At 34.9% G+C, this 12,558-nt stretch overlaps 1 protein-coding gene across 1 annotated transcript; it reads right to left on the reverse strand.

Moving 5' to 3' along the window:
* Positions 1-652: 652 nt before the first annotated feature.
* Positions 653-11,536, reverse strand: tmem54b (transmembrane protein 54b). The gene is made up of 8 exons (XM_065290871.2): positions 10,561-11,536; positions 9,638-9,834; positions 9,240-9,299; positions 8,659-8,853; positions 6,364-6,513; positions 5,270-6,123; positions 4,281-4,449; positions 653-2,908 (listed from the first exon to the last, which is right to left on the reverse strand). Exons 1-6 carry the CDS (start codon positions 10,571-10,573, stop codon positions 5,914-5,916), a joined length of 825 nt encoding a protein of 274 aa, XP_065146943.1. The 5' UTR covers positions 10,574-11,536; the 3' UTR covers positions 653-2,908; positions 4,281-4,449; positions 5,270-5,913.
* Between the last annotated feature and the right edge of the window lie 1,022 nt (positions 11,537-12,558).

The following is a 12,558-nucleotide window of genomic DNA, read 5'->3' on the forward strand; positions in this document are numbered from 1 at the left end:
TTGAAGACAAGGCTAGTTACGTCAAACGGAGCTGATTGTGAAACCGTGCAGTCTGAGACTCAAGGCAGAGGACATTCAGCAACCTGTATCTCACTCAAAACAGCATGGATTAATTTTTTCCAAGTTTGTATGCGTGTGGGAGCACCAGAGACACAAAAGAACACCCCAAAACCCAGAAAATGTGAGTTTTTCACAATATGCGCACTTTAAACAGTTTTGCCCTAAGCACAATTTACTACCATTACATTTACACACCTCTTAAAATTAACCATGGTTGGTAACACTTTATTTCGTTAGTCCACATTAGATATTTTACTAATAATATCCCTAACCCTAATTATAAGTAACTTTGCAACTACTTATCAACTACCAATCATTAAAGTATAAGTAAACTGTCTTGTTTATATCTATTTAACACATCATTGTGCTGATCCCTCAACAGACATTCAACTGACTATAAGTATCTTTGTAGGAGTAGATCAACTTATTACCCTAACCCAACTTGTTCCCAACTAAGTTGACAGTTGTAGTTATTTATAGTTAATAGAATGTCAAAAGTGGACTATCAAAATAAAGTGTAACCCACTTTTACAGCAAAAAACAAAACAAAAACATGATTCATTTTTGTAAGGGCCATAAAAATCAAATGAAGTGAACTCATATTTCTTGCTTTATTGTATTGTAGCTACTTCTAAATCCCATTGAACCATTAAATGTCTTTAAATATTACCAAGTGCACCTTGGGGTGAGAGAAACCACACTGTAAAACTTTTCACTGTAAATTTACAGTAAAATACTGGCAGCTGGGTTGCCAGCCGTTTACTGTATTTTTACAGAACCACTACTGTAAACAACATTTACAGTCTTGCACTGTAATTGTCAGATACAGTATAACGCTGTAATTTATTTATTTTTACAGTATACACTGTAAAACTTTACACTGTAAATTTACATACAGGCAGCTATATTGCCAGCAAATTACTGTATTTTTACAGAACTATAACCCATTCTGTATTTTACTGATATGCCACTTTTAAATTAGGAATTTATATTATATGTGTAACAGTAACAATAGTCTCAAATGGTAATTAAATACATAATACACAAATACAAAATTCTTAGAATATAAAACTTTATTTTTTTAAAGCAAAGGCCATAAAATTTACATAAACATTGTTTGCTGAAATGTCAGCTGTATGCATTACAATTAATAAACAGTTGACAGAACAGTTATGAATTATCAGAACATTAACAATCAAGTGATCTTATTAACTTTTAAAGAATGGAAATGTTTCAAAATATTTTAAATGATGTAAAATAAGAAAGTCAGGAGGGAAAATACATTAAAGTATTACTCTACTTTCTTAATAAAAAATCTGGATAATTTACTCACCCACATGTCATCCAAAATGTTGATGTCTTTTTTTGTTAAGTCAATAAGAAATTAAGTTTTTTAGGGAAAACACTCCATGCTTTTTCTCAATTTTAAAGACTTTACTGGACCTCAATAGTTTACATATTAAATGCAGTTTAAAATTGCTATTTTGATGCAGCTTTAAAGGGCTCTAAATGATCCCAACCAAGGCATAAGGATCTTATCTAGCAAACCATCATAATTTTTATTGAGAAAAATAAAAAATAAGTACTATAAATCCATAACTTCTCATCTTGCACTAGCCTTGTGTCCCACCAGCGCAATCTGGCGTAATGCTTAAGCATGTTGAAAGGTCACACGTGATGCATGCAAAACTACCGCCCCAGTGTTTACAAGCGTGGAGAAAGAGGAACGTTCAGACGTTGTTGTATGTGGAATGATAACAATTAATGTCTTTATGTCAGTTTGTTGTTTAAAATGGTCTGCAAGTGTGTGTTTCACATTTGTGATGTGTGACCTTTCGACATGCCTATGCATTACATGACGTCAAGTTGTCGCATCACACGGCTAGTGCAAGATGAGAAGTTGTGGATTAAAAGTGCATTTTTTTTTTCTTGCCGAAAGTTATGATTTTTGCTGGTTAAGACCCTTATGCATCAGTTTGGATAGTTTAGAGTAGGGCTGCACGATAAATCACATGCGATAGTCATGCGCATCTCATCACCTGCTTTCAGATGGAGCAGCTTTTACTAGACAGAGACGTAGTTCACTGACAAGCAGGGCCATATCGCATACATATTATTAATGCAAATTTTGCCATGATTGTCAGTGATCTATGGCTTTGTGTAGTACATGCTGCTTTACTTACAAGATGCGAAATGACAATCACATGCGATTTATCATGCAGCCCTAGTTTAGAGCCCTTTGAAGCTGTATGCACCCTTTTAAACTGCATTTACACTGTAAACTGTTGAGGTCCATTAAAGTCCACTATATGGAGAAACATTCTGGAATGTGTTACTCAAAAAAACAAACAAAAATAATTTCTTCTTGACTGAACAAAGAAACACATAAACGTTTTGGATGACTTAGGGGTAAGTAAATTATCAGGATTTTTTATTAAAGGAGTAGTCCACTTTAAAGATTAACTTTTTTCCTACTATGAAAAGTCAATGGACCCCATCTTTAAAGTGGACTACTCCTTTAAGAAAGTGGACTAATCCTTTACTGTATTTTCCCTCCTGACTTTCTTTTTTTGCATCATTTTAAAAGTGGATTAATTCTTTAACATAAGCATATTGGATGAAATGCCAGCTGTACGTTTGTATTTCAATTAACAGCACATCATTAACAATGTAGGAAACTTTAATTCCTTTTAATTTAACTACACTGGATAGTGGAAGTGTCTAAACAAAATTCCATTTAAAGTCCGTAAGTTTTCTAAGAAGAGTGGAAACCTGTGGATTCACTGTAGTGTTCTTTTTCCCTTTCTTCATCTTTGATCCATGTTCCAGGTTGATGTAGAGAAATCATCTGCAAAGCAGAAAACAAACAAGAACAATTATTATTATGTTGATAAAACATTTTTAATAAGTCTTCTTATTTTACACAGTAATTAAAAAACAACAAATAAATCTGTATTAATAATTGTGCAATTTAATTGAATTATTTGGTTTAAACAGGAGTAATGGGGGAAGATCAATGTTCTGTTAAAAACAACAAATCACTGGTCAAAATGGAAATGTGACATTGCAAGCATAAAGGTGACATTGTTTTGTAAAGGTGTAAAATCAAGTTGCAGGCATAAGAAAAAGGTTTGGCAACATTGAACTGTTAATCTTAAGCGTAATTCATGTCTTGTAAAACTTCATATTTAGGCTAAATAAATATAAACTGTATTCATCTGACCTCAGTTTTTCTGCATTTACACGTTTGGCATGGATTTTTGGGCTGAAATACTGCAAAAAGCATTGCAAGTGTGCAAACAGTGGCATTCTTTCAAAAATACAGTTTTATGAACGGTAAACACAAATGAATCACACAGAATCTGTCTTAGTGTGTAAAATAAACCAGTTTTCATAAAACAATTTCCTGAAATAACTCAATATCTACTGGGCTACCTGATACTGAGACAACTACTGCCGTTATTCAACCAATCATAAAAGAGAAAACAACGAGTCATTAAAAGCCTCATTTGATAGCCACGCCTTTCCACACGCGCTAGCAAGCTCAAATGAGTGAGAGAATTATGACAAAACTGTTAATGTCAGGTTATTTCAGGAAATAGTTTTACCCTCTGTTAGGGTGGCCATTCGTGCTAGTTCCGCCGGACACGTCCCGAACATGTTTTCGGGTTCGTTCTCCGTAAGTCGTGTTGGTCGACCGCATACGTCATCAAGGTTTAATATTTTGGGTTTAATTTCAGAAAAGCAATCTTAAAAGAAATAAATCTTAATTTTCTAATGTATTTTAACTGAAATGTGAGGACCTTTGTGACGTATGCATTCGAGCAACGCGACTTCCGGAGAAAGCACCCAAAAACATGTTCGGGACGTGTCCGGCGGAACTTTCACAAATGGCCACCCTACCCTCTGTATGCAACAAGTCATTTACACATTTAAAAGTGGTTTATTTTACACACCGAGACAGATTCTGTGCAATTAATTTGTATTTGTCGTTCATAAAATTGTGTTTGCAAACTTGCAATGCTTTTGGCAGTATTTCAGCACAAAAACCATGCCAAAAGTGTAAGCGGAGAAAAACTGAGGTCAGATGAATACAGTTCATACTTACTTATTTAATGTAAATATGAAGTTTCAGTTTTACGCTTTGCATCTTGATGCAGACCTTCACAATATGTAAAAAAAAGTAATTTTAACATATGAATGGGAAATGTGTATCTAACCTCTGAACAAACCCAAGGGTGCATGCCACCGCTTCCAGATCCGGGAGGTTAAAATTGTAGAATGAGGCAATCAGCGTTGCAAGACCAGAGACAAAGTTGCGCTGCTCTCCTTCACACACAACCTGACCGTCCATGCTCAACATCCAGAGCTGGTTGCTTAGAGATGGACCTGAAATCGACCAAAACAAAACAGATAAAATATTTAAAATAAAATTTGTTTCTATTTTTGTGATGTTATTTAGCCATTTACAAATATAACTATTAAACATAACTTGAGCTCAACCAATGCAAATACAGATATTAGGTTAAAATGTGTATATTACAGGACAATACAAATATACTACAGTATATTGTACTGGTACTGTATACAGTACCAGGCCAAAGTTTGGACATGGGAAGTAAGTTCAAACTTTTGAGTGGTACTGTATATAGAAGTATATTACATACATATACTATACATCACCAAATTTGAGTGATAATTGCAAAAATATGTTAATCAAACACTTTTAAATGACGTGACAAAGAAGTAATGGAGGTGGGGGTTACAATTTAACTAAACTTTAATATCTGAGATAAGTCTGACATCATTTCACTTATAATAACTTTAAAATACAAATAAAACTATATTTGTGATGAATCCAGGCTACAACCACAACGTTTTCATATCAAAGTAACTTAACTTGGTGTATTTTTGAGAACAAGCTGAAATGTTTAGTTCTTTACGTGTATTACAAGCTAACTTAAGCTAAATCACAACGCACCGACAGACAGCAACATTGTGTTGTTTTAGGGCAATTCACATTATCATGTTTAGTCGTCTAAAACGAAAGAATTAACAGACAGATAAGTTACAAAAACATCTTTATCAACGTGTCGTGTGCTGTCTGTTAAGAGTCTAGCAAGTTAGCGTAACTTAACGCAGCTCCTAAAAATAGCCCACTCGTGCAAACCGTTCAGAAATGCAATCGAATAACACAACAGTGTCTTACCGTGTCAATGATGCACATTCAGTCAATCTTCGTTTATCTTCATCACAGACACATTGTATTCTCTCCGTCTTCTTGTTGCATGCATAATCCTCTCATTTCTGCCGCGTCGTCGTGAAACTTTTAAATGTTCCGTGTACGTTTTCACATCATAGGCAGCTATAGATTAAAAGTTGAACGCGTTGTCTTCATATCGTCGTTGTTTATATGAATAACCAATCCTAACAAATAAAGGGCGTCCGAACGTCCGAGGCACTAGCTCTGCTTACATTCAAATATTGAGCGCGAAGGAAATCAATCCCACAATGCAATGCTTTTACAGTATTATTCTGTATTACGAATTTTACATGCTGAAAACAGGACAATTCTGTACATTTACAGACATTCTGTAAATATTTTGTAAATATACAGTCTAACACTGTTTTTTGAAAATACAGTACAATACTGTTAGAAATTCGCTGTAAATTTACAGAAAAGTTTTACAGTGCAGCAAAAAGACATACTGGCCATATGAAGAGAATTCCTTAACCAAACCTGACGTCTGCTTCAACCTGTACAAGTAGCTGTGCAACATTCCTCTCTTATCAAGAGAAACACTTGTATTGAGATGTCCTGCAGGAGTCACAAAGCCACAGTATGGCCCAACATTAGATCCAGATACTGGACCTATCCAAAGCTCCCCGGTTGAACCGGGAAGAGGGTTGGTGAAACTGTGGAGCGGTGGGTACGGAGCGGTGTGCTCGTGAGTTGTCTGGGGGTCTAATGGGCAGCCTCCTTTCTTCGTCTCCTTGACAACAACGGGATGTGAGCACGTGGTGGGGGAGGAGAGGGGATTCTGGAACTCTATGGGGCTCCATCTGAAATGAAACGCAGTGATAGCATTACAGTATGACTGCAGTATGAGTCATCGATACAGGGGTCCATGAGTCACTCGCACACAAAATTCTCTCAAGCATCTATTGAGCACTCAAGTTGTCAGATATGATAGTAAAAACTCACAGGATGGGTCCACCTACGCCTAAGCGCTGATTATTTTTTTAATAGTTGGTTAAGGTGGATATTTAAATGCTAATTGATCAGGGTACAGTCTGTCATACCGATCTGCTTGGATCGTGCTGAAGGTGTTTGCCTAGGCAGCAGGGCAGAGAGATGTAATAGATGCTGGAGACTTTAAATAAGCGACACGAGAAAATCATCTCCACAGCACTGATGATTATCAGCGGTACCCACAGGATTATAGTGGTGCTCTGAAAAAAAGATACAGTAACTGTAATTAAATTAATTGAAAATAAGGGTAATCCCTTGCTTGGTAATAAATTACATCCATTACTGCAGAAAGGTCATTCAAATGAATCATATGCTTAATTTACAGTAGCCTTGTATAACAAAAAGTCTTTCCCTCTGAACATGTGTAACACTGAGAGGAGGTCTTTTAGTTTTGTTCCTAAAATTAAAATATTACATATTTAATAATAATAGTCACATGGGCTACACAGTATTCAAATTGAAGGGAGGCATGGTCCCGGACCTCTTAGGGTGTTTTCACATATATTTCATTTTAAAAGAACCAAACCCAGTTCACTTAAAGTGAACCAGAAAAGGAACTAGCCGAATGTGACTTCAGTCCTTTTGAAAAAAAGAGGACCCAGAACTTAAGTCATCTCAGACTCTTTCTTTTTCACATTACAACTTCATAAGAACTCAGACTCCAGCGTTCTGTGTAGCAGTTGATTTTGACACAATATCAAAACGGCACGCGAAGCGGACCGGGACCTCATTGATTTCACAAAACCAAAAGAAATCGAACCACAAAAGAACCCAGAAGCGAACCGTACTCAGACCACCTCCAGACATGGTCTGAGTTCGGTTCACTTTTGGGTCTTTTTAGGGGGGTCTGAGATCACTGTCTTTGTTCACATATACACCCTGAACTACTTTGAGAGCGTTTGGAGGGCTCAAATGAACTAGGTGTGAAAACACCCTTATAAGCATTGAGGGACCCCAAAGCACAAAAATATAAATTGGGGGGGTCTCCTGCTTTTTATTAAAATTAAAATACTACATTAATTTAAAAGTCTTGTACTATGCTGCTACAAAGCGATACTGTCCATTATTTGTCCCAATTTCACTATAAACCAATCCAAAAGATTTTTGTCTGAAATAAATGTCTCTCAAGTTCTCTTCATGCATTTTTGGGAGGAATTGAAAGATTGTTAGATTTAGGATTGGGTTAGGGGCTTTTAAAAAATTATTCTCACATGATTATTTCACACTTATTTAAAGGGTAAAATGGTTGAGAGTTTGAGTTAAGTAAGTTGGGGTAACTTTGATTAAAACGTTGATCCAGGACCAACAACAACAACAAAAAAAAGATCCAGGATCCCAATCTTACTTTGTGTAATATCGGTGAACAGTGTTGGGGGTAACGCATTACAAGTAACGTGCATTACGTAATAATATTACTTTTCTGAAGTAACGAGTAAAGTGACGCATTACTTTTTAAATGTACACATTAATATTTGAGTTACTTTTTTTTAAAAAGTAATGCATGTTACTTTTTTAGTGTAATTAATTCTATTTAAAATAAATTATGTAAGGAATTAAACTAAACATAATCACGTTATGCACTCCACTATGCCTGTGTGGGAACAGTTTGAGTCAGAAACTGAGATGGCAGGCCAGAGCTCGACATTTTTGTAATGAAATATTCAATTTCTGAATGCAGAACTTTTCAGTTATAAAAACACATGCAAGTCCTGAAAGAGATCATGCCTCAACCAAGAAAAAGTAACGCAAAAGTAACTAAAAAGTAAAGTAAGCATTACTTTCCATAAAAAGTAACTAAGTAACGCAATTAGTTACTTTTTTGGGAGTAACTTAATATTGTAATGCATTACTTTTAAAAGTAACTTTCCCCAACACTGTTGGTGACCCTATAATGATGGGGTGGGGGCTTAGCTAGGGGACCCCCATAATATTTGACATAATTAGCATACATTTACTTTTTTGGTGCTGGTCATTCACTTTCATTATACAGATAAAAGCATCTGGGATATTCATTTTCATATAAGCAACTTTATTTTACAAGCTCAAACACATCATTTTTAAAGTGCAGATTAATTTTAAGCATTCATCATAACATATAGTTTGCCTAAAATATGAAAATTTCTGTCATCATTTTTGCGCTCATGTCATTTCAACCCCTGTGATGGTATTTTTTTACAAAATGTCAAAAAAAAAGACTTGGTCTATAGATCATACACATTACTTTAATGATGTTTGTTGTTGTTGTTATTATTATGTTTTTGTAGCTTGACAGATGTTCAACAGAAAAGAACAGTATGTGGTTTTGAAATGACATGAGATTAAATTATGCTTTTCATTCTACTTACATAAATTCGAGTAGGGTCAAAGGGACACTTATTGGCGATGCTTATATGGCTCATGACATCATCAGTATAGCCGCAGTAGGCAAGCAGACTCTTGTCACCACGAATGATGGTCTTTACCAATGACACACTCAATCCTATGACTGAGGCGGTGGCCACGAGACCAGCAATAGCACTTAACACAAACAATGAGCAGGCCTACAGCAAAAACAAGACATGTTTTACCAGTAAATAGAAACTCAAGTGCCAGGAAAGGCTTTATTCCTCACAGAGGTTTGACATTTTTGAGCTGCTTATTAAATGTGACGGCAGCTGCAAGCTCACTGATGATCAAAAGCTTGAGAGCTCAACAACAAGACTTGATGAACGAGAGAGGAAGCAGCAGGTGTACAGTATGTGTGCCACTGACTGACAGAGAATAATCCACAAACACATACATCAATGACAACACCTTTATACCTTTAACTCAAGGTTCCTCGAGTATTTACAACATACTGCAGCCAAGGGCTCTTCATCCAAACAGTGCACAGATGCTAAAATTAGCAATTCCTCTATGTAGATACAGACAATCTCAGAGCACTTACCAGTATCCTGTTCTTCATGTTTTTGGAGAAAATAATAGTCAATATACCAATTATGACACCCTGTGGATAAAGAGGTTTTTCCAATGTCACTGCATTAGACATCAAAATATATTTTTATTTGAAATAAATCCAACTATATACAGTTATTGTTGGTCAAACGTAGTAAAACATGTCTATAGTTAAAGTGATGAACGTGACTACATCTCCAAAAAATCACTTCGATACAAACTGGTTAAATCAAATGACAAATAAGGTCCAGCATAAAACGGCATTAATATTTCTTATTTGATGCAGTGATATCTGAACTATACAGCAGTATCAGTAGATATATAAAACCATATATTGTACTCTATACAAAACTACTTTGTTTTACAGTCTAAATTTGTATCATGACCCACCAGTAAGCCTGCTGTCAAGGCGATGATGTTGGAGATGGTGCTTTCCATGGCCTGTCCCCGCACATGAAGACTAAAGTGCCTCAGCACCACACCATGAACCAAAGCACCCAACAGGAAATTAACATGTCCTACTAACACCATACTAATGCCAATCTTCATCACAACCTTCTGCTCCTCCAGATTACTACAACACGACCCTACAGTATATGTGTGAAGAGAGAGGAGATGAGAGATATGAACTCAAAAACTCTCTGCTGAAATTACAGTCTGTCCATCACTCCAGCTAACACATGTGAAGGGAACAATGAGTTAGAGGAACGTGACAAGGGTCGCATTTTCACAGAAATTTAAATGTTTTGTTCCAGTCCTCTGGAATGGACCATGAAGGCTGAAGGAAAGATAAGAACATCATTATAAATAAACACAACTGATGGACAGTGGACAGGGTTGGAGTAGAGATGCCACTTTAGTTAATCATTACACACTGTGTACACTTGATGGAGCAAACTGGACAGATCATGTACTTGTTAGACTTTAGCAAAATAAAAAAAGAAACACAATTTTAGCAGAGCAAGTGCTACGGCTTTTTATTAAAGTGTAATTTTTTCAAATGATTAAGACTTGTTTTGAAAACGTCAACGCAGCATATACGCTGAAAACTGTTTTTCAAGTTTAGTTGTAAAAACATTTTAAGTATAATAAAGTAAATTGAGTAAACATTTAGGGTACTTCTCTTAAACCTTTTAACAACTAATGTACTGTACATGTCTGCGTAAAAAATCACAAAACTGTGTGATATTACCACTAACATAGTAGTAACATAGTAGCTTTCATTTAACAAAACTGTCTCAAAATCATAAAAAGTGCAAATGACAAGACTTGTATTAGGTATACAGTGTGTGTCTCAATATTCAGAGGCTTACCTGAATTATCCATTTGAATAACTAGTTAGGTCGTCGCATTTCTCAACATCCTCTGGGAGAGGAAAGTTGAACCTTCTGTCAGATTTCACTGTGGCTTTGGTCACACAGATGTTTGTGTTTGTCAGGAGTGAAACGCTTTTATAAACACCATATACTGACAGGTAATGCATGATTAATTTGCATTTTAACTTAATTAGTTTAGGTTTAATTAGTTTGCGATTTTTAAATTTCTTTTATTCTGCATAACTCTGTGTTATATTTAATTTTATTAAATTCACATCAGACAAATTATTTCAACGTTTAGGTCTAGATCTGAAATGTTCAAAGTCCACTCCTGTGTTTATTTTTTTGTTTTAACATTGTTATTATCAAATTGACTAAATAACCAAGTGTTAATATACTTGAAATACTGTAGTTGTCGCACAGGATAAAGGTGAATACTTAAAAGTTTAGGATCACTTATTCTTTCTTTACGTTATGTTCCCACATTGTAGAATAATAGTAAACTTATGAAAACTATGCAATAACAAGAATGCATCTACTGTATGGGATTTATGCTTTGACTAAAGCCTCTCTCCATCTGTTCTGAGCTCTTACTGGCTTCTTATTCTTTATTATTTTGATCATTAAAGCTGGTGGCACTATTCATTTTTTGCACAGATTATGAATGTAACTTGATCATAATGACTGATCATGCCTAGTCTTCATTTACATTCACAACATTTATGCAAGAAACTTTTTTAATGTGTGTTGAGTCTTTCAGCAAGTTGTTAGGTTTGCCCCCAGCATAAGTCATTATATTAAAAACATTTTAAAATATTATCTTTTAATAAAATAAATGAATATGTTGTAATAATTATTTTTCATCTACAAAATCATTTTAAACATTTAAGCATATGCCTTTAATCAAAAGATATTTAAAGATCATGAGAAACGTTGAGTTACTTGTTATAAGAAACACAAACATCCCTGTATTCTCAGTAAAATATGTTTAAAACTGGACAACAGACTGTTTGAAATATTTGATATGCTTCAAGTGTCACATATATATGAAATGATGCATTTATAAATGTACAGAATCCTTTCATCATGTTTACTTTAATTCAAGCAGTTAGTAACTCCGTTTATGGTTTAATTTTATTATAACAGCACATTTGAAGAGCACAAAAGTGCCACCTTTTGGTAACAGCACAGTACTGTACAGATTATGGATTTATAACTGCTCGCTCTCTTTTAATGCAGCACAACAAAAACATTAAATGAAAACAACATCCCATAGTGTTTTTGATTCTTCTTTTGAAAGAGTTTATATTTTAGACTGAGTAACTCAATCGATTTAGTCATAGACAGCATGTAGGTTAAATCAGGAGCAGAATGGGTTTGTCTATGACCACACAAACAGTGAAAGCTTATTGTTAAATGAAAGTTGGGGTCATTTAACCCATACAGTCTATCACTTATTACAACTAGACTAATATAGATATGATTGCATTTTTAGCAAAAAGCCTTTATTTGCCTGAAATAAGAATGATATGAGAACTTACTGTAAAAGTCAAGATAACAGGCAGACCAACTAAATCTTCTGACTGTGTTGTTTAAGTTATCACTGTGTAAATGATAGCTTTGATTAAGGGTTATTGAGTTGTGTTTGAATTTTAATGGGAGTTACTGTTATTAACTGCACCTTTTGGTAATATTAAACCGCTTTTACCTGTTGGTGCACTGAAACCCATTAACATGCATTTTTACATTTGGGGGTGGTTTCCCAGACAGGGTTTAGATTTTTTTAGATATTTGTCAAAAAAGGCAATAACGACTAAGTAATAAAGGGCAAATGTTAGAGTATTATCATCTGGTCTCTAAAAGCTCCAAAAAACTGTATTTTATTGTGCAACATAATGATATATACCAGATGTATACATTGAACATATGTACAACATACATACATACCACCGAGCACAAGACATCATTTAGACATTGTTTTTTGGGCATATGTCT

The sequence above is a fragment of the Paramisgurnus dabryanus genome, chromosome 19, assembly GCF_030506205.2.
Source record: "Paramisgurnus dabryanus chromosome 19, PD_genome_1.1, whole genome shotgun sequence".
Lineage (NCBI taxonomy): Eukaryota > Metazoa > Chordata > Actinopteri > Cypriniformes > Cobitidae > Paramisgurnus > Paramisgurnus dabryanus.